General features: G+C 43.4%; 2 protein-coding genes across 3 annotated transcripts in view; one reads left to right on the top strand and one right to left on the bottom strand.

Annotated features, from left to right (window-relative positions):
• Positions 1–417, bottom strand: part of GINS4 (GINS complex subunit 4) — a 36,332-nt gene extending 35,915 nt beyond the window's left edge. The window contains exon 1 of one of the 2 annotated variants that reach the window (XM_075858892.1): positions 131–417. The gene's annotated coding sequence lies outside the window, so the exon portion shown is untranslated. Of the gene's footprint in view, positions 1–123 lie in introns of both variants that reach the window. The other variant, XM_075858891.1, reaches the window with a different exon arrangement.
• CHMP7 (charged multivesicular body protein 7) lies at positions 249–23,449 on the top strand. The gene is made up of 12 exons (XM_075858890.1): positions 249–509; positions 1,938–2,214; positions 2,703–2,871; positions 5,465–5,650; positions 6,722–6,855; positions 7,326–7,374; positions 9,706–9,825; positions 10,212–10,310; positions 11,082–11,142; positions 12,692–12,814; positions 14,346–14,444; positions 21,568–23,449. Exons 2-12 carry the CDS (start codon positions 1,964–1,966, stop codon positions 21,603–21,605), a joined length of 1,329 nt encoding a protein of 442 aa, XP_075715005.1. The 5' UTR covers positions 249–509; positions 1,938–1,963; the 3' UTR covers positions 21,606–23,449.
• Positions 23,450–24,452: the final 1,003 nt, after the last annotated feature.

The raw sequence follows: 24,452 nt of genomic DNA, 5'->3' as shown, positions 1-24,452 counted from the left end.
GTGTGTGTGTGGTGTGGTGTGGTGTGGTGTGGTGTGGTGTGGTGTGGTGTGGTGTGGTGTGGTGTGGTGTGGTGTGGTGTGGTGTGGTGTGGGTGTGTGTGTCATAACACACAAGGCACGTACACTTTACCAAGACTTGTCACCCGACACAAGGCTCCGATTTCTGCACTTCAATTCCGCTTTTCCCGCCAATATGACGTCACTGGGTGGGCGGGAGCTCATACACACGCCTTTTGTTCGCCCGTTTCCTTCACACACACTGATACCGCTCGTAATCACCGTGTAGAGCGGAATGATTAAAAACGAAAGTATAATTCCCGACTCTGGAGCACTGTAGGTTTATAGAGGCAATACCATGTAACTACCAGCAGGTGGCATGTAAGAGACGCGCATATGTATGGGACGTCCCGATGGAGACGCTCTATCATTGTATCGTCTCTATGGATTAGCCAGTGACGGTGTCCGAGGAAGTCCAAATCTAGTGTGACAGCCGGCTGTCGTGGGTTACGGTGTGTACTACCATAGTGTGTTGTGTATGGCGCTGGCTGCTGTTATAAAGTGCTGCCTGCCGCTTCACTGAACATTATGTGATATATAATGATAGCTGTTACTTTCTTTTCTGTCCTTCACTTTCCTTTGTTGTATTATATACTTAGCTGTAGTACTGGGGTGTGGGTTGTCGACTTGTGCCCAAATTCCCCAAAATATGACATGGCCTTTACTGAATACCTGCATGCTATAGCGGTCAGCCCTGTGATTAGTCATTTATAATATATTAATTAACAAATCATTAATTGCCTTTGAAGAAGATGATCAGAGCCAGGGCGGGTGTATAAAGATTTGCATAAAGATTCCTATAGGCTGGTATCTTTGGTACTGACTGATTATTGGAAGCTCTAAACCACTGGATGTGATCATTTGGTTCTGATTATTGGACCCCAAATCATGACCGCACATGCTCTGTCCATCTCCATTATAATCTGTAGGAAATATCAGCCGAGTCCGATGTCTAGGGATCTCCCATTCATTATTGGGTATAATGGCCGGACAAACACCAGTGATCTGACCTTTATGCCATTTTCTATTATAGGGGTTGTCCGGTTACAACTAACTTAATGTTAATTTTTACATAATTAAAAGTTATAGAGCTTTCCAATATACTTTGTGTTCATTCCTGACCGTTTTCAAGATCTCTGCTTGCTGTTATTCAGTAGGAACATTCATTGTTTACTTCCGGTGGATACAATTCTGTCCATGGTCATATGATGGACACAGGTGCACGGCTCGTTACAGTATGTGTATCAAAGCTGTGTCTTCTAACGATCCTAGCACCTGTGTCCATCACATGATCATGGACAGAATTGTATCCACTGGAAGTAAACAAAGAATGTTCCTACTGAATAACAACAAACAGAGATCTTGAAAACTGCCAGAAATGAATACAGAAAGTACATTGGAAAATTGTTTATTAATTTTTAATCATACAAAAGAAATATCATTACGTTTTTAAAACTGGACAAATGGTCGTACATTGAATTGGTCACATGATCACAAGGTTCAGTAGAGAAGGTGACGTTACCACTGTCAGTAGTCAATACATAGTTCTCATTAAGAAGTCTGGGCACCTGTCCTGTTCTGTAGAAATAGACGATTCAGTCCCACTCCATTGTAAATGTACAGCACTGGGCCATACGGCGTAGATTTATGGCATAGTTGGCTTTGGACTGATGAAATGGAGAAAGATGGGAGCGCTAGAAGATGATGGTGATACTTCGCGTTACTCCGCAGTTCCGTCTCTGTTGGGGAAGCACCGCACTTGTATAAATCTATCTATCTATCTATCTATCTATCTATCTATCCATCCTATTATAGTATGTGCAGTATTACCTGACACACTGATCAGAAGTAAAGATGATGATATTTCTTCTGTATTTCAGGTCTACCCGTTGATCTAGGTATTACCATGGCCCGGTATTTCCCATCGGACTGGGATGATGATGAACGGATGTCCTTCTTGTTTTCTGCCGTCAGACAATCCCGGGATGTGGACAGTGTAGATTGGGACAGTAAAATGGCGTTCTGGATGCCCTTAATTGTAAAATACGCAAAAGCTCAGGATCTTGTAAGCGTCACATTTCGCCAATTGCAAACAGACTTTACCCGCAAGGGCAGTATGCCCCTGGGTCTGGGAACAGTCATCCAGGAAATGCTGAGGTGAGGACTGGGTGACGACGTTCCTGTGGTAGGTTTAATTAAACCCAAACTATAATCCGTTTTATGTGAACCGCAGGTACTTGCTGGTATTTCTATGCAGAGAAGGGGGTTTCCATTGTTCTGTAAATAAATCTTATTCGTTGTATAATTAAAAGCTATACAACGTTCTAATAGACCCCATGTTTTAATTCTTCACCATTTTCAAGATCTCTGCTTTCTGCCAGTGAATGTAAACCTTCTTTTAATACCCTGTAACCAGCTCTTCACCTATGTGAGCAGCATATTTTCAGGACAAGTTTTCAGAGTGTGCGAATGTCCGCTTTGGTTGTCAGCAAACAGAGATGTTGAAAACGCATGAATCGTAAGATAAAGTATATTAGAAAGTTGCGTAACGTTCGTTTATATAATGATATTTCTGGATTAACAACTGTTACTGAGATGACAGGAGAGACGATTTCCGTTTTACATTTCCTGTTCGTTTTTGGCAGTCGCGGTTCCCTGCAGAGAGAGTCGGATTTTGTGACGGGTATCACTAGTGGCTGGGTTTCGTGGGGCGTGAGACAGCTGGTCATCAAACCTCTACGCTGGACACTGGGCTCCGTTCTAGGTGGACCGTTAAACCCCGATGAGCCATTTGTGGTTCCTGAAGTAATAAAGGTTAGTGAAGTAGCATGCTGGGCAATTTATCAACACTGCTGCGGGGAGGCAGGCGAACACCAAGATATGAGGGCGTAAAGGTTCTCTTACGCGGCCCGTCCTGGTCCGTGTAACGAGCTCCGATCAATGAGACAGCTCGTTGATCGCCGCTCATTTGCTCCTTTCACAAGGGGCTATGTATGGGGTTGAGCATTCGTTACTCCGATCACTCGTCCCCATACGTTATTATCATGTTGGCAGCGAGATGTGCTGCTGCCAACGATAATATTTTTAATTTTTAAAACTATCCGGTCAGCAAATGAACAAGCGTTTGCTGGTTTATCTGCTGATCGCCGCCCTGTTTACACAGGGAAATTATCGGCAACGAGCGTTCCATGGACTCGTGTGCCCGATAATTGGCCCGTGTAAAAGGGCCTTAACTAGGGACTACAGGATCAGACTACACAGGGCTTTCTTGTAGTCTGTAACCATGGCGAAATGTAGGTCTGCAAAGGAGCACAAACCGGTTGGAGATGGGGTGTCATTTATTTTTAATGCATTGTATCCATAAAATGGTAGCAAAAGTAGACCTAGTTGTTAAGGGTTTTCTAGTACAGTGCAGGAATCCTAGTTTCTTCAGTAATGTCAAGTTGTCCAGATCCAGAGACAACAGATCATCCACACCGCATAAGGGTGAATTCACACTATGCCGAACTGCTGCAGATTTTTATTTATTCTGCACTGAAAATCCGCAGCAATTTACAGTACAGGGAAGTTTTTGGAAACCCTATTCACATGTAGCGGAAAAAAATCTGTGCAGCATTCAGCTTACTTTCTAATCCGAAGCATGTCAAATCGTTTGCGGGGGAAATCAAAATCAAAATCCACATGTAGATTTGCATTGAAAGTCGTGTCGGAAAAAATGAACATTGTGTGATCTCAGCCGGACGCTACCTCTATCAGTGTGGTTGTGTTCAGATGGCACTGGTTTCTTTTGGGTGCTCGAGGTAGGGTCCCAACCCGGGTATAGGTTAAGAATTTGTAGTCGGCACACCTTGCTTGTGTTACAAAAATATATATCTTTATTGGATGGATGCCAGAGGCTACATGTGCGACGTCGACGTTTCGGTCGATAAGACCTTCGTCGGGGCACTGAGCCGTGCTGGGGACTGGATCGGTGCAAAATATAATGCGTATGTAGCGCTGCTATAGTGAGTACTGGGCGGCTTACCGCTCTAGATGGGCGCTACCTCTATCAGGTTAGTGTGATGATCTTACTGTGACATGCTAGATTTGCTTCAGACCAGGCTTAAAGGGTTATTCATATCACTTGACATCACTTTATGATCAGGGGGGGTCTGACTGCCGAAACTACCACGTTTCTGATATTGAAGGGGCCGCACTACTGCTACAGTGCTGCAACCCCTCTATATCAGGATCGGAGTGGCCCCGGCAGTCAGAACCCCACCCATTATCCTATCCTTTATCTCAGCGATATGCTGTCACTTTTTGTGGTGGGAATATCCCTTTTCGAGGACAGTTCACCTATACCTGAGGCACATCCTGTGGTGTGTGGAGTCATGAGCTCTGACTTTGACTAATGGGGGTATGCATTGCTTTGGATGCTGGAGTAGTAGTTGCTGGTTTTTTTGTAGTTATTTTTTCACCACTGTTTTGATTCTTCTTTATTTGGAGATATTTGCTTTACCTTTAATTTGGGGAGTTCCAGGTCCTCTGAAAAATACCCCTTTAACTACTTCTTTTTCATGGTTTGGTTTAATACAAAAGACTGATATCAGATTATTGGAGGTGAATGTTGAAGATCTTGACGGTAAAGATGAGGGTTATATTTTCTTATGGGTTATATGGATATGGGATAGATTTGTTCTGTAAAGTTTCTATTCTGACAAATGACACTTATGGCATATCCATAGGTAATGCCATAAATATCTGACTGCGGAGGGTTCGATTACCCAAACACCCATGATCACAAGAACGTGCTCTCTCTGATGTCTCCACATCGTCCCGTAGGCTATAATGGAGAGTGCTGCTCCCAGTCGCACCAATACTCCTATCTTCTCCGCTTTTCTATAGTTTCTAGTGAGCAATACAGATCATTGGATCCTATGCGGGGATCTAGGATTTGACTAAACACAACTGTAACAAACTCTCCGCTGTGAGAAATATTATGCCTGTACGCGTTTTCCGCCACAGGATATAAACAAGAATGTCTCCATCTGCTGAAAGCAAGCAAAGGTCTTTAAAGTGGAGAGGAATTGAAACCCAAAGTATGTTAGAAAGTTGGAGAACTTTTTTTTTTTTTTTTATCATCTCATTATTTATGTAAAACTTTAAAACTTTTTTTAAAGGTTAGAAACAATATAACGTGACCGGTCCGATGTGTCTTGTGTTTACAGCATAGGTTTCCCACCGGTTGATTGCCATCTGTTTCAAAACTACAACTCCTAGCATGCCAGCCACAGTAAGGACATGGCGGGAGTTGTCGTTTTGCAACAGAGCCACAGGTTATATAAAGCTAAAAAAGAAGGAACTGCCGAGTGTTGATGGTGTTCACTGATATTCTAATGCCCTGTGTGTTCTGTCACCCCCCCAGGATCAGGCCAATGTGGTGTTACAGAAGTACCAGTCCTCCCCTCTGAGCAGTGTCCCTCTACTGTGTGAGGATGATGTCCACGGACTCTGCAAAGACCTGATTCCAGGTCAGCCGGCCCTTCAGCTGGTTCTCTTACAACTGCTGAGAGACAAGAAGATTTGTCTTCTACAGAAAGACGGTGAGAGGGTAAGTGGTCCGAGTATGAATGGAGATGTTCACCTGTAACAATAGAGCCTCCTTTAGGGCAGCCTTGTGACATTTGTGTGATCCACTGGTGTTCACAATCTACTAGATCAAGTTTCAGGCCTGTTCACGCTGGCATCATAGGTCCAATTTCTACCTATTTACTTTTTTAGGATGTTGACCGGATCCCATTGACTTTCCAAATTTGTCAGGTTTCTGTTTTTTTGCTCTACAGGCCAGGCTTTGCTAATCTGCCCGTAAGGGGTAATGGAAATCTGATGAAACTGAACAATGACGCCAATGTGAACGGAGCCGAACTGCTTTCATGTGTCTCCAATAGAAAACACCCTTGACCGCTCACCCTACTCTGATATGGGCAGCCCGAATTAAGTGCTGTCCCTACACGTTTTAACAGGCCGCTATAGCTAGTTTATTTTCCTGAAGATATAGCTATACCAGCCTGGTTAAATACCTAGGTACTGTAGGGAAAGCATCTATGCCAGGCTGCCCTTATCAGTCTGCTTACTGGGCATCCGTGTAAGATTCAGACTATGTAGGTGCTGGGATCCATACATTTCAGACCTCTATGGGGTGTCCCAGACCACCACGGATGTGATTGACCTATCAGAAGATGCTGTTGTTGGAATACCCTTTTTGCCACATCACCCATAATCCCCATACAAGATTGGATTGGCCCACCAGAGTACCAGATAATGGGCCCTAAAGGTCCAGGAGACGGCAGCCCCGTTTAGCGGACTTTGGTGCCAATCATTACCGATATTGTCTATATCCTATTGATGAAATGTCCCCTGTGTACAATGATCACAACGATTGTAATTAATAGTGGACGTGCTCATGTTCTGTATGGATGGAGGGTGGTCCTCAGGATCATTGTCTTCTGGTGGGCCAAAGGATTTCCAGCCCGACACTTATATCCCATATACCCTTCTTTTACTATAGAGGTCCATTGTTCACAGTAAAAGTCCTTATAACCCCCACCCCAATTACTTTATTCGTGTTTCCCTGCCATTTTTAATCCCCTAACCCTGTGCAGATCATTCTCTTACCCCACAGCTTGTCAAGTTTGTCCAGGGAGGAAATAGTCAAGTAACTCCCATAGGGGACACAGATCTGGGCATTTACGAATTACAGAAAAGTGAAAAGCTGCTATCGGAGAGACTGCAGAGTGCGTGTGAGGAATCCGATAGGTGAGTAGCACAAGTGATGGCACCTGGAATTTTCTGATATACTTTGTGTATCAATTCTTTATGGTTTTCAATATATGTGCTTGCAGCGTTTGACTAGAAAGCTTCATGGATTCTGTTAAAAATGATACCGCCTGTGTGATTGTCTCGTATAGGACAGGTATTCATTTTCTGGTAGTAGACAAAGCTTTCTATTCAATGACAGCTAGCAGAGATCTTGAACATTGTGAGCATTCGATACACAGAAAATGACATTACTTTTCATTATACAATGAGTAACTGATGAAACCATAATCACCCTTTAACAACTTAACAGTAAACCAATACCATACATATCCTTTACCAACCATCTTCCTGCAAGTGAGATCTATCAGGACACATGTCGGACCTGGGGCGTATTTTCCCATTTATGGCCAGTATGTCGAATGCTGTTATCCGGCCGTACTGAAATGTTAGGTCTTCTTTCTCTGTAGGCTGACGGAAGAGGCAAAAAGCTTCAATAAGGCCGGAAATAAGAATCAGGTGAGAGCTGTGTGTTTTGTTAATACAGGTCAGTGGCAGCTATTCGGCTCGGTTCACATGGTACTTTTTTTTTGTTGCATTTTTAGCAGGTTTTTTTGGGGGGTTTGTAGATAAACTGTCATGTCCCTCAATGGGAGTTCATCAACCAAAATGCATGCTCAAAACGCACCATGTGAACCTAGTCTTAGGAAAAAAGGGCAAGAACCCGGATAACCCTTTTTATTTATACAGAGCTCTAAAGCGCTCCTTTATACGGAGTCCGGTGCTAGGATAGAAAGAAGACCGCTTGGGCATAGTTAGAAAGCGCGCTTCCTCTATGTAAATTTAGTACACGGCTGGGTTGATATGTCATCCGGGGCCATTCGGAGACATTCACGGCTTTTTAGTCTGATACATGCCATGGATGCGGTCATGTGGTCTCTCTTGGCCAATCAGTCTTAGTGGGGTGCTTAATATGGAAATTTGGGAGTAGGTGCAGAGCCACCCACTGGCTTTTTTTCTTTTTTGACGACACTCATTTTAATGGGTATTTCAACACGTACTGGACGTTATGACAGTTCTTTAAAACATTCTGCACGATTATACTAGTGAGGTAATGCTATTAGGGGGATATTGTCTAGAGCCCAGTTGGCAGGTCCACAGGCCCTTAAATCCGAAGCTACTGGTCATTTCTAATGTAAAAGAGGCTCTGTCACCAGATTTTGCAGCCCCTATCTGCTATTGCAGCAGATCGGCGCTGCAATGTAGATTACAGTAACGTTTTTATTTTTAAAAAACGAGCATTTTTGGCCAAGTTATGACCATTTTTGTAGTTATGCAAATGAGGCTCGCAAAAGTCCAAGTGGGCGTGTTTAAAAGTAAAAGTCCAAGTGGGCGTGTATTATGTGCGTACATCGGGGCGTTTTTACTACTTTTACTAGCTGGGCGTTGTGTATAGAAGTATCATCCACTTCTCTTCTGAACGCCCAGCTTCTGCCAGATCACGCTGTGACATCACTCACAGGTCCTGCATCGTGTCGGACGAGCGAGGACACATCGGCACCAGAGGCTACAGATGATTCTGCAGCAGCATCGGTGTTTGCAGGTAAGTCCATGTAGCTACTTACCTGCAAACGCTGATGCTGCTGCAGAATCAACTGTAGCCTCTGGTGCCGATGTGGCCGACACGATGCAGGACCTGTGAGTGACGTCACAGATCTGCACTGCCAGAAGCTGGGCGTTCGGAAGAGAAGTGGATGATACTTCTATACACAACGCCCAGCTAGTAAAAGTAGTAAAAACGCCCCGATGTACGCACATAATACACGCCCACTTGGACTTTTACTTTTAAACACGCCCACTTGGACTTTTGCAAGCCTCATTTGCATAACTACAAAAATGGTCATAACTTGGCCAAAAATGCTCGTTTTTTAAAAATAAAAACGTTACTGTAATCTACATTGCAGCGCCTATCTGCTGCAATAGGAGATAGGGGTTGCAAAATCTGGTGACAGAGCCTCTTAAAGTCCTGTGGGGTGTTGGGATGCACAATGACGAGAGGCTGGTCATACATTGGAAAGCATGGAGCGCGTGGCTGGCTTCGATTTGCACAATTTAGACTTGGGAGGTTTTTGTTGACCTTTTGATTTGTGATGCCCCCCCTCCCCCTCCCCCCTGTCTTTCTATTCCTTCATTACCCGTTTCAGCATCACATAATGGGTGCGCAGTTAATAATTATATGGACTTGAATACTGAACCGAGCAAGCGTCACGAATGGTCCAATATGTTATCCATTGCCATTTCTCACATAGGTATTGAATTGTCAGTTTATTTTCCTTCTATTTTACATACTTGTCAAAATCTTTAATAAAAAAACATTTTGGGGAAAAAAAAAGGGTATTTCCCCTGCCTACCTGGGCCTCATGCACACGGCGTGCCCCTATCACGGCCCACGATTGCGGGCACAGCCGACGGCCGTGGATCGCATTTTCGTGCCCTGCTCCCCTACAAAGCATGGGAACACGGGCAGTAAAAAACGAAAAGTAGGACGTGCTCCGTAATTCCCGGCACTGGTCTACGGCGGATGGGAGAACTTTGTTCTACCCCTATTGATCCAGAGGAAGGTAAAAAAAAACATAAGGCATGAACCAATCTGCCCTATAAAGGAAAAATGTCCTGCTTGATCCCAAGTGGTGATCAGACTGGATCAACATTCAAGCAGGAATTCTATACATTGACCTAATGTTTCATGCGCTATATAGACCCATGTACTGATGATCGAACTTTAATTTCTTTTATTACTCCGTTTTGTCCTTTCACTACGTATGTTCTTGAATCTCTTTTGTGTCCTAGGCACTACGATGTCTGCGTCGCAGGAAACTTGCAGAAAAACGAATATCTGCGCTGCAGAGCAAGTTGGACACCGTGCAGAGCATCTTAGAGAGAATATCCATGGCAGAGACTGACCGCAAGGTGATGGTAGTCACAGCACATGACATGGATTTAAATTCCATGACCATATTGGAGCATCTTTTTTAGAATGCTGTGCTGTTGCTCTGATATTCCTCCTGGAAATGTATGAATAAATGGACCACTTTGTGTTGCCATTACCCTGTCAATAGGATGTGTCTTTACACAGTCTGACACTATGAGCACTGATTGGACGGTGTCAGGGCATGTATGGACACGCTATTGACGATCGGAACAGTTTTCAATTTTTTTCATATGTTTCCAGGAGGAATAACCGAGGGCTGGCGCAGCCAGGAATATGTTATTTTGAATAGTTTTCAATAATCGTTTGATATTTTTGATACTCTAATTTAATTTGTAAAGAAATGTAATTCTTTGTTTACTTTTAGGTGGTGTCTGCATACCAGGTAGGAGTCTCCGCTCTGCGTTCAGCCCTGAAAGACGTCAGTCTGGAGAAAACGGAGCGTTTAGTAGACCAGATACAAGAGGTAAGAAGAACACCTCATTTATGGCCTTTTATGTTTAAGATTTTGCTCACAGATATAAGTTGGGTCAGACTGTCCAGGCAGAGGACTAGAGCAGGACTCTTTATACTGGGGTCTCCCCATCCAGAACAAGGTGTCGCCGGGTCGGAGCAAACATTGTGGAACTTACTATAATATTAAAAGGAACACAAAATGAATCCGTTATGTTAAAACCTAAATTTGGATTAAAGAACATACCGATTTTACTATTAGTAGTCGTTCTGCAGTCAGGAGCCGTTCAGGTTCAGGAACTTCTTAATCTGAAGCCAGCTCTTTGCCAGCGACCACAGTCTTTCTGCTGTCTCCTTCCTGCTGCTTGTCCTGCTCGGCTACTGGATGCAAAAACGCCTGTTAATGGCTTATTTACTGCTTAATAATGTCAGCCACAGTGCGCAGCCGTAGCGGTCTTAGTGTCCAAATGTAGCCACACTGCCCATTATCTGTCACCGTCCCCAAGTATGGTGCCAGTCATGCTGCCCAATGTTTGTCATAGTCCCAAAAGACACTACCAGCTACACATATCCGCCATAGTTCCCAAATGTAGCGCCAGGAGCAATGGTCTAGGGAGGGTCCTTTGGTGAGCCTAGGTTCTGACTCGATAATTGGGTCCAACCCCAACAAGGCCTATATTAGGTACTGTTGGATCATTGCTGCTTACCCTTTTTTTTTTTTTTTCTCTGTTTCTAAAATCTGTTTTGTCCTTATTGGTTTTATAAAGAGATTATTTTCTTGTAGTTCTGTGACCTACAGGATGACCTCAACCAGACCCTGTCGGGAGTAGGAGCCAGTGATCTTGGTAAGTAAGGTGCATGGTATTGTGAGGGGTCGGGTGTTTTTTTTTTTGTTTTTTTTTTTTCAACATATAACCAGCCTGGCGGGTGCCAAAAGTACGTTTTTATGGCATTCGTTAGACCCATAGGGGGTCTATGGACCAATTCAGCACATGCGTTGGGAGCATTTTCCGGTGCAAAAGCCAAATGTACACCCCGAACGTGCATAGCCTTATCTTCACACTACTTCTGTTATGAACGGACGACGCAACGCAGGTGTGAACATAGACTAATGCAAATAAAGCTTATTTACTATAGAATAATATAGTTCAGAAAACTTCTAACATACCTTGCATTTCAGTTCTTCACAATGTTTCAGATTTCTGCTTGCTGTCAGTGAATGGAAATATTCTTCTTTTATATCCAGAAGCTGACATAAGGCTTTCTCTTGTAACAAACTGTGCACTTAATAACCCTAAAAGGAGCCCTTCATCTTCCTTATCTTACAGGTGTGTTCCCATCACGACAACCCCTGTCCATATTCCTGATTAGGGTTTATGATTGTCGTGGGCTGGGGGCCACATTCTACTAGGCAAGCACTGTAGAAGCGGTACTTGTCTTGCCCAGCTTCTTCCCCGGAGAGTACAGACAGGGAAATAACACAGGCCGGCAATGCCTTGTGGGACTTTGTCTGCAGACCAGGTCTCTTTAAACTCCGAGACTCACTCGTCTATATAAAAATAACGGTTTATACTTGGTATTTTTAACATACTGTAAATTACAAGGTTTCATCTGTGTAAATGCAAATGATTTAATTCACTGACCGCAATCAGAGATCCTGAATGGTAAAGCATTCAAACAAAAAGTATATTGGAGAGTTGATTAACTTCTTATACCATGAATGAGCTTTAAAGGTTTATTCCCACCTAGGCCATTTATGGCATCTCCACGGCAGATGCCATAAATGTGTGATTCACGGTCTCCGGGCTGGGACACGCACCTTTCTCTAGAAAGGGGACCCATGACCTACCTTCTGTTGCTGGGTTCCAGCTCCTGCCTTACAAGGTGGCATGGTTTTCTGGAAACAGCCAAACACGTTTTGCTATGCTGTTTCTGGAACTCCCGTAGACGTGAACGGAAAAAGCATAGCACCGCGAGCTACTCTTTCTGGAATTTGGAGTTCTGTAAACAGCATAGCTAGCTGTTTCCGGAATACCTGGCTACCTTTTGTATAGCAGTAACCGGAGCCCCACGACAGTGCTAGAAGGTAGGATGGGGTCAGGGAGCCCTGTACGAGAGCTAGGTGTGGGACCGCATCTATCGGACATTTGTGGCGTTTCCTGTGGATATACCTTAAATGTCCGAGATTGGAATATTCCTTTAATGAAAACCCTTTTAACTGCTGTGAGTGTATGCTCATATATTTTTTTATTTTTTTTCTGGTACTGCATGCAAAACCATGAAAACGAATGTATATGAGACATGTGCTACCAGTGAACGCTGTACAGGTCATTGCCTTTAAAGTCATGACCGTTAATTGTGACTTTTTTTAATAAATTCTTCTCCTCATCCCAGATATTGACACGGATGAGTTAGAAAGAGAGCTGGATGAGATTCTTCAGAAGGAAAAGGTGGACCTCCCAGAGGTTCCCACCGGCCCATTAATAACCTCTCCTGGTCGTCGTGTTGATAGCGGAGGTGAGCAACTTCTAATATTTGTAATGCATAACCCTAAACCAACACTGGAGAAAATAAAAACTGTAGGGCAATGCAGTGCCTCATCCTCACCATTCCTTTCTTACTGGTGCGAAGGTAAGTTATGGCTGGGGCGAGTACGCGGAGGCGCTACAGCTAGTAAATGATTTCTAGACCAAAAAAGAACAAGGATGCAATGACGCATGAGAATTTTTATCAAGATCTAAAAAATATATATTTTATTATTGAACATGAAAAAAGGTCCACAGAAAGACGGACTTCATATAAAGTCTTGCTAGAGAGCGGTACAAAGCATGTATAAAGGGGTCAGAAATAGGGAATAGAATATCACCCTACTGACCCATTAGGGTGGTCGTCCATCACGTTTCCCATAGCAGCTTATGGGTCAGTAGGGTGATATTCTATTCCCTATTTCTGACCCCTTTATACATGCTATGTACCGCTCTCTAGCAGGAGTGGTACATAGCAATATAATATCAATTATCTACAATTGGCGGGGGATCACTACTATATCCCTTTTCAGTTATATAGGTAGTAAATGGTTGTGGACTAAAACTTTTGTAATTTCAAATTCAAGTGCTTGGCTGTTTCCAATGGTCCCATTCCTATGGAGGGGCCAGGAACTAAAGAGGGTCTTACCATCATCCGTATTTATCACCTATCCACAGGACCGGTTATAAATCTCTGATCGGTGAGGGTTTGACCGCAGGCAACCTCCCCTATCACGAGAACGGGCTTACTTTGCCCTTCCTGGGAGACCCATACGAAGATTGCGCTCGACGGCCCCAAAGATTGAACGGAGTGGTAGCCAAATATGCACAGTGACGCTTTATTCATATAGGGCTCCCAGGAGCCCATACTCGTGTTCGGTGGGGGTCCCAGCGGTCAAACCCCCACTGATTAGATATTTATCACCTATTCTGCGCATATTGATTATGCAGTGGTCGGTGCCGGAAACAGAAGGCTCCATAACCTGTATAGCGACCATGCTGCAGCTCTGCTGCTATTCACTTGAATAGGAGTAGAGCTGCAGCACAGTCACTATACAGTGTACAGAGCCTTCTGCTTCCGACACCTGCATAGCTTCTGGCGCCCAGTGGCAGCCAGGACAGCTGATCCGTTCGGGGTCCGGTTGTCGCCTATGAGTGTAAAGTGCTGGGTAGCATTCTTACTTTGTGTCAGGTGTCTACTTTTACTGAGTATATGGATACTGGGGTATAATGTGATTATTTTTTTTATTCTGATTTTATTTGTGTATGTCAAAAGTGTATATTGTCAAGGCAGTAAAAGGGTTAAATATCACAGTACCTTCTACTAGTCAATCCTCGTAAATGTAGAGAAAACCATGACCCATAAATAGGATACGTGCGGGACTGGGTGTAGGAATCGGGCATTGCTCTGTAAATGACTCCACATACGTCTCCATAGTTTCAGCGATCAGTGACCCATGTGTTTTATTCAACAAAATGTATCTCCTGTAGTGTTTTCCTACAAACGTTTCTATTCTTTGTAGCTCTGGACATGAGTGGGCTCCTGTCTGCCCTCCCAGACGTCCCTAGTGCTGCCATCACTGGTTCTCCAGTACACGCCGGATTCTTGCAAAGTAATGGAGGTGAGTTTTTGCAAAGACTGGAGTGTCATTGAACATACATGTATATTGTGGTGTCTTCTATTTGTACATAATCCTCCTTTAGCTGCAATATATTCCACAGCGCATTACTGTCAAGATTCTCTTGCTCTTCATCTTTCATGAATAAAATGGCAGATCAAGGTCAAATATAACGGAATATGAATGGAATAAACAGCTGATGCCCTCAAGAAATTCCATAGTCCGTGTTCGTAAAGTTTCTTATGTAGGAAATTTAAAAGGGTTTTTCGGGCTTATAAAAAAAAAAAAAAAACCTGAAAAGTACCATAGAAGTAGTTTGTTTTTTATTTTCCTGATTTTGCCCAGCTCTGTGCAGCACTATTGTTTTCATTTTGCTAGAGCTTGCTCTGGGTGGGATTGCCAATGTAAAGGACTACAGTACCCATGATTCCTCTCTTCTCTAACCGACAGTTCTTCGATTTACAGCTGCCTGCTTCCCCCTCTTACAAGGTGTAAGATAGTACCGCAATTACTCACAGCACTGTTCTGCGGCTATATTCTGCACTGCCCAGCATGTGAAACACGATCCCTCCAGAGACAGGGAGGGGGGGGGGGGACGGACATGTTGAATTTGGACATGGCCAATACTTTGTTTCTCCGGGAGATAAGTGCTGCCAGAGGTGTAGGGGGCGGATTGTCTTTCACCTAATAAACATTAGACTTGGCTATCAAAACGCCTGGCCAGGCTGAATGTGCTTGTATATAGGGAGGTCAGGGGAGAGAGCTGCCTGCCGAACGTCCAGCTATCTTATGTGTATGGACTTAAGCCACCAGTATTTTTGCCTGGAGCTAACCGGGGTTATTTCCTTCTTTGTATTTGCATATTGATCTTTGATTTGGGACCAGACTAAGGCCTCATGCACACGACCGTAAAAACTCCCGTTATTACGGGTCGTAATTACGACCCCTAATAACGGGCTCATAGACTTCTATTGGCGACGGGTGCCTTCCCGTTTTCTCACGGGAAGGTGCCCGTGCCGTTGAAAAAGATAGAACATGTCCTATTTCAGGCCGTAATAACGGCACGGACAGTCCATAGAAGTCTATGGAGCTCTCGTAATGACGGGTGGCTACATGTGTGCACCCGTCATTACGGCAGCGTTGCTAAGAAACGTCAGTAAATAGTCACTGTCCAGGGAGCTGAAAGAGTTAACTGATCGGCAGTAACTCTTTCAGCACCCTGGACAGTGACTACCGATCAGAATAAACCTGTAAAAAATAAAAATCAAAGACGTTCATACTTACCGACAACTTCCTGCTTCCTCCAGTCCGGTCTCCGGCCCGTTGCCTTGGTGACGCGTCCCTCTCGACATCCGGCCCGACGTCCTGGATGACGTTTCAGGCCATGTGATCGCTGCAGCCAATCACAGGTCAATCACAGGCTGCAGCGGTCACATGGACTGCCGCGTCATCCAGGGATGTCGGGCTGGATGTGAAGAGAGGGACGGGTCACCAAGACAACGGCCGGGTAAGTATGAATTTCTTTAACTTTTATTACAGAAAAGGCTGTCCCTTCTCTCTATCCTGCACTGATAGAGAGAAGGGGCTGCCGATTAGTGCAGTGCTATTTTGCCGCCAAAAACGTGCCCGTAAATACGGGTGGAATACGGGTGACACCGGACCCATAGTTACGCCAGTATTTACGGGTGGGAAAAAATACGGTCGTGTGCATGAGGCCTGACCTTGTATCTGGTCATAAAACTGATATAATTATAGAAAAATGTTCTATTCCAAGATTAACCATTAACCGACATAACGTAACCCCAACCAGACGGTTTCTCCATTCAGAGGCTGCAGAAAGCTTTCAGATCGTCCTAAATGTTCCCTGCAGTCCCTAGTTGTTGGGATTTTAGTTCTGGTCATAAAAAACAACTACTGGCAGTCTGGTCCCAGGAAGTCTAGGACGTGAAGATATAACTGCCGGCAGTAAGAAGGTTACGGGAAAAAAAACACTGAACAATAAAACCTCATCTAGCACAGAGGATGATATTTAATAACTTTTCTACACCACATTTCTGACGTAGAAGAGTCGCAAATGGCGCAAAAGTAGCATCAGCGTTTAACTGAAGGGACGGGCCACCCTCAGCCCAACAAATTTACGCCAAAAAAATGCTCGTAACGGGTGTAGATTTGACTGGCGCACGGATGGCCAGAGATGCGGCTACCTCTTAATAAATTAGGTGTATCTTACTCCAGCGATCTGCATATTAAGACTGGCGTAAGGAACGCCATTCTTACTAAATCTCCCCCCATACTGTTTTGCATGTTCTCTAGCTTCAAATTGTAAAAACTTTCTTGCTCCCTGTCTTCTATGTTACAGTACGCAGGGCTCCAAATGATGACTACAATTTTAGCTGTAGTTGCCGCTTGCTATTCACTTGTACTAAGCTGTCAGCACGTGGCTGCGGAGCGACTTCCATTGACCTCTGAAGTATTATTGTCCTGTGCTGGCAGCTCAGTACCGGTATGTTACAAGAAGCACACAGTGTGTCTCCGTCCTGCCTCCTGCCACGTGTGGGAAAGTTTATGGGGCCAGAATTTGGAAGTAAACAAGAAATGGACAGAGGCAGCACTTCCAAAAAGGCAACAGCAGTTTATTCACCCGTGCGACGTTTCAGTCCAACAGGACTTTTTTCAAGCATAAAACCACACATCAGGTCATAAGTATATAAAGGCTCACAAAGCCCAATTAAGATAAAACAGACCAAATACAATATAAAACTGATTGCACAAAGACAAAATGCAATGTGAAGATACAGACATGAAAATGTAAACATACATAATGGTGGTTAACCCCTTCCCCCTGCTTGCATTCTGGGCCCTAATGTCCAAGCCATTTTTTACATTTTTCCATTGTCACATTCGAAGAGCTGTAACTTTTTTTTATTTTTGCGTCGGCATAGCTGTATAAGGTCTTGTTTTTTGCGGGACGACTTGCAGTTTTTATTGGTACCATTTGAGAGTAGTTGCGACTTTTTATCACCTTTATCACATTTTTTTTTTAGGTCAGGATCAACAGAAAACAGCAATTTTTCCATTGTTTGTTATTTTATTTTTTACGGCGTTCACAGTGCGGGTTAAATAATGTAACAGCTTTATAGTCGGGGTCGTTACGGACGCGGCGATACCAAATATGTGTAACTTTTTTGCTTTATTGTATTTTTTTTTAATAGTAAAGCATTTTGTAAAGGGAAAAAGTGGGTTTTTCTTTTTTTTTTTTTCACTTTTTTTTTTTTTTTTTTTTTATTAACTTTATTAAACTTTTTTTACTTTTATACTAGTCCCACTAGGGGACTTCACTATCCTCCGATCGCTATTATAATACACTGCAATACTTTTGTATTGCAGTGTATTACTGCCTGTCCGTTTAAAACGGATAGGCATCCGCTAGGTCATGCCTGCGGCATGATCTAGCAGGCATTCGCTCCAGGCAGACCTGGGGGCCTTTATTAGACCCCCGGCTGCCATAGAAGACACAGACACTCGGCGATTTTATCGCCGGGTGTCGGTGGGAGAGAGAGGGAGCTCCCTCCCTCTCTCCAAAACCACTCAGATGCGGTGCATGCTATTGAGCACCGCATCTGAAGGGTTAAACGGGTGAGATCTATACTAATATCGATCTCACCCGGCAGAGCAGGGACGCCCCCAGCCCTCAGCTGCCTCTAGCAGCTGAGAGCAGTTAGATTTGACGGCTCCCTGCTCTGTTTACTTTATACTACAGCAGCGCAGTGGAATAGCGGTGCTGTAGAATAAAGCCCATTAATGACCGCCGTGAAAAGGCTAATCGGCGGTCATTAAGGGGTTAAGGGACTGATACAGAAGAAAACAGTCCTAGATTCAATAGTGTTAATGACATAACTCACCCAGTTGTATATAATAAAAATCGTTCAAAAATGTCAATTGCAGAAACTGGAATGGCTCATTCCTCTTAGGCCTCATTTACACGAACGTGATATACGTCCGTGCGACTCGCGTGCTTTTCACGCGGGTCGCATGGACCTATACAAGTCTATGGGGGCATGCAGACAGTCCGTGAGTTTTGCTCAGCGTGAGTGCGCTGAAAAAAACTCATGACATGTTCTAAAATTCTGCGTTTTTCGCGCATCACGCACCCATTGAAGTCAATGGGTGCGTGAAAACCACGAAGGTCACACGGAAGCACTTCCGTGCGAACTGCGTTATTCGCGCAAGAGCTGTCAAACTGAATGTAAACCAAAAAGCACCACGTGCTTTTCTGTTTACAAACATCCAAACGGAGTGTCTTAGAGATGAGCGAACCGAACTTCACCGGGTTCGGCCGAACTCGTTTTGACCGAACCCGGCAGGAGACAGTCACTGTCCAGGGTGCTGAAAGAGTTAAACTGGTTCAGCACCCTGGACAGTGACTTCCGATCCCAATATACGTGAACGTGGAAAAAAATAAAAAGTTCTGACTTACCGATAACTCTCGGCTTCTTCCTCCAGTCTGACCTCCCGGGATGACAATTCAGTCCAAGTGACCGCTGCAGCCAATCACAGGCCAAGCACAGGCTGCAGCGGTCACATGGACTGCCGCGTCATCCAGGGAGGTGGGGCCAGATGTCAAGAGAGGCGCGTCACCAAGGCAACGGCCGGGAAGTTCTCGGTAAGTACGAACCTCCTTTTTTTTTAAACAGGTTACTCGATATGGGGATCGGAATTCACTGTCGAGGGTGCTGAAAAAGTTACTGCCGATCAGTTAACTCTTTCAGCACCACGGACAGTGACTGACGTCGACTAGCCTAATCTCTATGATGGCGGCTGCGCGAAAATCACGCAGCCGCGCATCATACACTGATGAGACACGGAGCTGTCAAGTGCCTTTTGCGCACGCAAAACGCTGCGTTTTTTTTTGCGTGCGCAAAACGCACACGCTCGTGTAAATCAGGCCTTCGTCTCAGCTGTTCATGTGTGTATACTACGTATAACACATGTGTGATAACTGCAATCGCTGCTTGCGATACATCGCCAAATCCCGTGAGATCGCAGGCAGCTATTCCCACGCATGTGTACTAGATCGCGCATAGCGTGGTGGCCATCTTGGCAAAAAAACGACTGTTAATTTTGCGCATGCGCAGTGTATACTACACTGTGTAACTCCCATTTTACTGCCTGGAAGAAAATCTATCTAACAGGAACGAGATCCAATAGGACAAATAGTCTAAAAAAGGTTCTATCGTTGGGAACTACAATTACTAGCTAGGAACACTTAGTATAGGGTCCATTGTATGTATGTGTAATGATCCTCCTATACAATGAATAGGTATAATATACCTGCCTACATGTATAGATATCAAAGGCATTCTGCCTCCAATTATCCATAGATAAGACCTATGATAGTGTCCTTATAAATGTCAAACTACAATTGATCCCCATATAAAATGGTGTATACCCGCTAATGTAAATGCTAACCTTAAATAGAATGAACAAATATCCCATGCTGTTCTGACCGCTCTCCACACAGGGTGTCAATATTGGACCAAAAATGTATATGAATAAGAATGGCCTTACACGTGAATAATTAGAACAGTTCTATACGGACTCCGGAAACCAGAGAAAACAATCCAGCCCATTGTCGGAATCTGGAAATGACAAAAATAGACAATCTATAAATATTTGATTGAGATAAAAATAATTTTATATTGCAATGAAATATCGTCCTATTAAGTGTGTTTGCAGATTCATGTACAACAGTTGACAACGATCACAGACCACATACGGCACATCAAGGAGAATAATCACAAGCCCTATATCCATTAGTTGAAAACCACCCCAACTTTAATACTTTTGAATACTTTAAGGGCTGCAGTTTTTAAAATGGGGTGATTTGTGGGGGTTTCTAATATATAAAGACCCTCAAGGCTACTTCAGATCTGAACTGGTCCCTAAAAAAATAGCCTTTTGAAATTTTCTTGAAAATATGAGAAATTGCTGCTAAACTTATAAGCCTTGTAACGTCCTAGAAAAATAAAAGGATGTTCAAAAAATGATGCCAATCTAAAGTAAGACATATGGGGGATGTTAACTAGTCACTATTTTGTGTGGTATTACTATCTGTCTTACAAGCAGATACATTTGAATTTAGAAAAATGCTTCATTTTGCAAATTTTCTCCAAATTTTGGTGTTTTTCACAAAAAATATTGAATTTATCGACCAATTTTTTCACTAACATAAAGTACAATATGTCACGAGAAAACCAAAGGTAAAAGCATTCTGGAATTATTACCACATAAAGTGACACATGTCAGATTTAAAAAATGAGGCTCTGTCATTTGGTCCAAAAGTGGCTGCGTCCTGAAGGGGTTAATGTACAAGTGCTCCTTGCTCTCCTCAGAGAACACCGCCGGCCCTGCCCCTCTGCTCTGACTGATGGCTTTAGCGGTCTCTTGATTGGATGCTTGATCTGTCACTCCAAGCAGAGAGTGGCAATTGTTCCCCCCCCGGCGGAACTCCGGTGATGCGATCAAACACCGGGGAATCCCTCTGCAGTCAGCCCTAGGGACCTAGAAAGGACCCTAAGGCTCTCTGTTCAATTTGCCTGCTGTTCGGGCACACTATGTGCTGCCCGATCAGCAGCCTGTGTCATAGTGACACAGTGTAATGTATTAGCATAGAGGGGTATTTGAATACATTACAAATTAAAAAAAAAAAGTTCTCCCTTAACGGGATTAAAAAAAAAATAACAAAAACGGCATTATTTAGCATAAAATATATTTTATTGCTCCTACACTAAATAAAAACAAAAAACCCGACCGTAATAACCTGAAGAATTAATCTAATGGGTTATTTAGCGTGAAACGTGAACGGGATAAAAAAAGAAAAACCATGCCAAGAATCGCTTTTTCCTATATTCACGCTGTAAAAAAAACACGGCCTCATACAGCCGCGTCAATGAAAAAATAAAAAAAAGTTATGGCTGCTGAGAGGCAAAAACAGAAAAATTTAGCTGGTCATTAATGTCTTTTCCGACCCGGTCATTAAGGGGTTAAAACATTTTTGAGTATTTTCTCTCTTTTTAATTTGTTTATTTACATTTTAATATAATAAAAATCTTGTTTTGCTCTCCAGACGCTGCTCTACAAACCCATCGTGCACTTTTCCAATGATCTTGGGGTGATTGGTGACATGAAGGCTTTCTCATCCAATGGGACACCTGTTTATTATAGTTTCCCTGAAGAACTAAGTAATGCCACTTCTTAACTTAAAACGCCAGCCAATTTTCATTCTTGGTAAAAATGGAGCTACGAGTATCATGTAATCTACCAGGGCCATTAATTCTTTCACTCTGATCCCTCAAATGCAAGTTTCCAGAGGGCTCTATACACTTGGAAGTAACAACTTCTGCTGGATGTTACTGGGCGGTACAGCAGAAGCTTCCAAAACCACGCCCACTCTCTGAGATTGCTCTGCAGCTAGTGGCTGAGGCTGCACTTCTCTGGAGGGCATTTAGTCTGGAATATCTTCAGCCAATCGTTGCAGAGCACTGAATGATGTCAGAGTAGGGGGGCTTTTTTGACTACATCTACTGAACAGCGCAGTAACATGCAGCAGAGGTTGCTGTTGCCTATATTGTGCACAGAGTACTTTGGAAACTTGCAATTGAGAGAATTATCGGCCCTGGTCTGTTACTTGACCCTACAATCTTTATTTTACGGATTATGATCATTTGCGTGGAGTTAAACGTTAGGTTATAACGTTATTCAATCATTATCTACCAAACTGTTGAATCGGGGTACTTGTGGGTTATGATCTACTTATTCTGTTAATAGTTCATGGTTAAAAACTTACTTTAAAGGAGAACTCCTTCCAAACTTTAGAGATTCCGCTTTTCATAGAGTTTCTGGTGGTCTCCACTACTGCACCAGGGACTGATCTGATAGCCAGCTGTAAAGCTGTACATAGACCTTAGATAACTTCCAGCGTGTTACTTCTATTGGAGAGCGCGCGTATGAGCTGCTACCAGACCATTCTGGGTATAAATGGGATTGGCCTGAAAAGAAAAAATCCTCATGGTGATTTGTGTCTGATCGCAGGGACCCACACCATTGAAGAGAATGAGGGTCCTGACCCCCACCCATTGCTCCTTACTGCATACCTTGCAGTGAGGAAGAGCCTGAATGGAGTGGCGTGTTATGGGACTGACTGATACAACTGAGTACCACTCTCTTCTGTTTCAGTTAGTCTCATAGACTTTGGAGTGGCAGCACACGTGCTCCACTGCCGCTCCGTTTTAAAATCCTCCTCACTGCGGTGAAGCAATGAGGAGAAACGGTGATTGGGGCCCCTGTTCTCACGATGGATGATGGTCCTAGCGGTGGGGCCCCCAGATACCTATCAGCTATCCTTAACAGCTGGCAAGGCCGATATGCAGTCCTCCTTTACTGTCTATGGGGCAAGAGTTCCTGCCCATCTCCAAAGCAGGGCCCCTGGCAAGTTTTAAATTTGGGGTGGAGTTCTCCTTTAGAGGATAAACGGCAGTGACCGTTATTAATGAAAAGTTAGTTTAGGTGCTGCGCTGCCAAAATGGTTCTCATTCTCTTAGACAGGTTTTCTGCTGTCCAGAACAAGTCCGACTTATAAGATGAAGACTATGGGGGACATGTATAAAAAAAAAAAAATGTTTAAATTGCCATTATGCATTAAAACCTCTTTAAGGCGACCACCCGAAGTTGCATGGTCTTCTAGAGGGGTGTGCTGCCTAAACTTTAATCTTTCAAAATGTGTCTTAAAGGGGTTGTATGAGATTACGATAAAAAGTCTGATTTATTTTTTCCAAAAACAGCGCCACTCCTGTCTTGTGGTATGAAAGCTCAGCTCTGTTTAAGTGAATGGCGCGGTTTCTGGATGGAGGGGGAGGCAGATCCTTTTTCCTAATCTCATACAACCCCTGTAACTTTTTTTTATAATAAGGCCAATGTAATGACATACTCTAATAAAAGATATTTGTTTATGTCTGTTGTCATGGGTTATCTTTATGTTCACATGCTGCATATGATATCGTTTAATTCTGCATTATATGTATGCCTATTCTGAGATTCACATCCCCCAGGTTTGCACAGCTACTCATTTAAATATATTAATTTTTTTTTTTAACAGTCTCCAGGATAAGCTGATATATGTTTAGTTTAACCCCTAAAGGACCCAGTCTATTTGGGCCTTAAATGGGTTTTCCAGAGTTATTTAAAAAAATTGGCCAATGCAGCAGGGTTCCAAAAAAAAAAAAATTAAGAGCAATTACTTACCACAAAGATCCCAGTCGTTCCAGCCGCTCCTTTCCTCCCTGCCGCTCTGTATTGATATACCTCCAGCGATGACGTGTCCATATACCAACGTGATCGTTGTGCAAAGCAGTGGCCTTAGCGATCCTGTGCCGTATACCCACTGAGACCAGTGATTGGCTTCAGCGATTATGTGGGTATACTAACACATCATCGCTACAGCTATGTCCATACAGAGCAGCGACGAGGAACGGCAGTAGCGGCGCTGGAACGACGGGGATCCGTGAGTTGAGCATTGGCTCAATGACTTATTTATGTTTTACTACCTTTGCACAATCATAGCACATTTAGTTGTAAAACACTATTTTTATGTTGTCCCGTTCCGTGAGCCATTACTTTTTATTTTCGCTCAATGGAGTCGTATGTTTTTTGTGTGTGAATTTTATGTTTTAATAGATCCATTAAGAGATACATATAGATTATTGTTTTACTTTTAAGAATTTTGTTTTCGGTGGAGAAATGGAAAAATAAGCCGTTGTGGTGTTGCGTTTTTTTTACTAAACGTGGTTCACCATGTGGTTAAATTGATGTTAACTTTATTATATGGATCATTATTATTTTGGCAATAACATATACAGTGAAGGAAATAAGTATTTGATCACGTGCTGATTTTGTAAGTTTGCCCACTGTCCAAGTCATGAACAGTCTAGAATTTTTAGGCTAGGTTAATTTTAC

Source organism: Rhinoderma darwinii, chromosome 3, assembly GCF_050947455.1.
Source record: "Rhinoderma darwinii isolate aRhiDar2 chromosome 3, aRhiDar2.hap1, whole genome shotgun sequence".
NCBI classification, from domain to species: Eukaryota; Metazoa; Chordata; class Amphibia; order Anura; family Rhinodermatidae; genus Rhinoderma; species Rhinoderma darwinii.
This window is presented reverse-complemented; position numbering and strand designations above follow the sequence as displayed.

Excerpts from the sequence above, each read along its gene's own strand:
- CHMP7 (XM_075858890.1), top strand. The coding sequence starts at position 1,964 with ATGGCCCGGTATTTCCCATCGGACTGGGATGATGATGAACGGATGTCC. Across the intron at positions 9,826-10,211 it reads TGGCAGAGACTGACCGCAAG|GTGGTGTCTGCATACCAGGT; the intron begins GTGATGGTAGTC and ends GTTTACTTTTAG. Across the intron at positions 12,815-14,345 it reads TCGTCGTGTTGATAGCGGAG|CTCTGGACATGAGTGGGCTC; the intron begins GTGAGCAACTTC and ends TATTCTTTGTAG.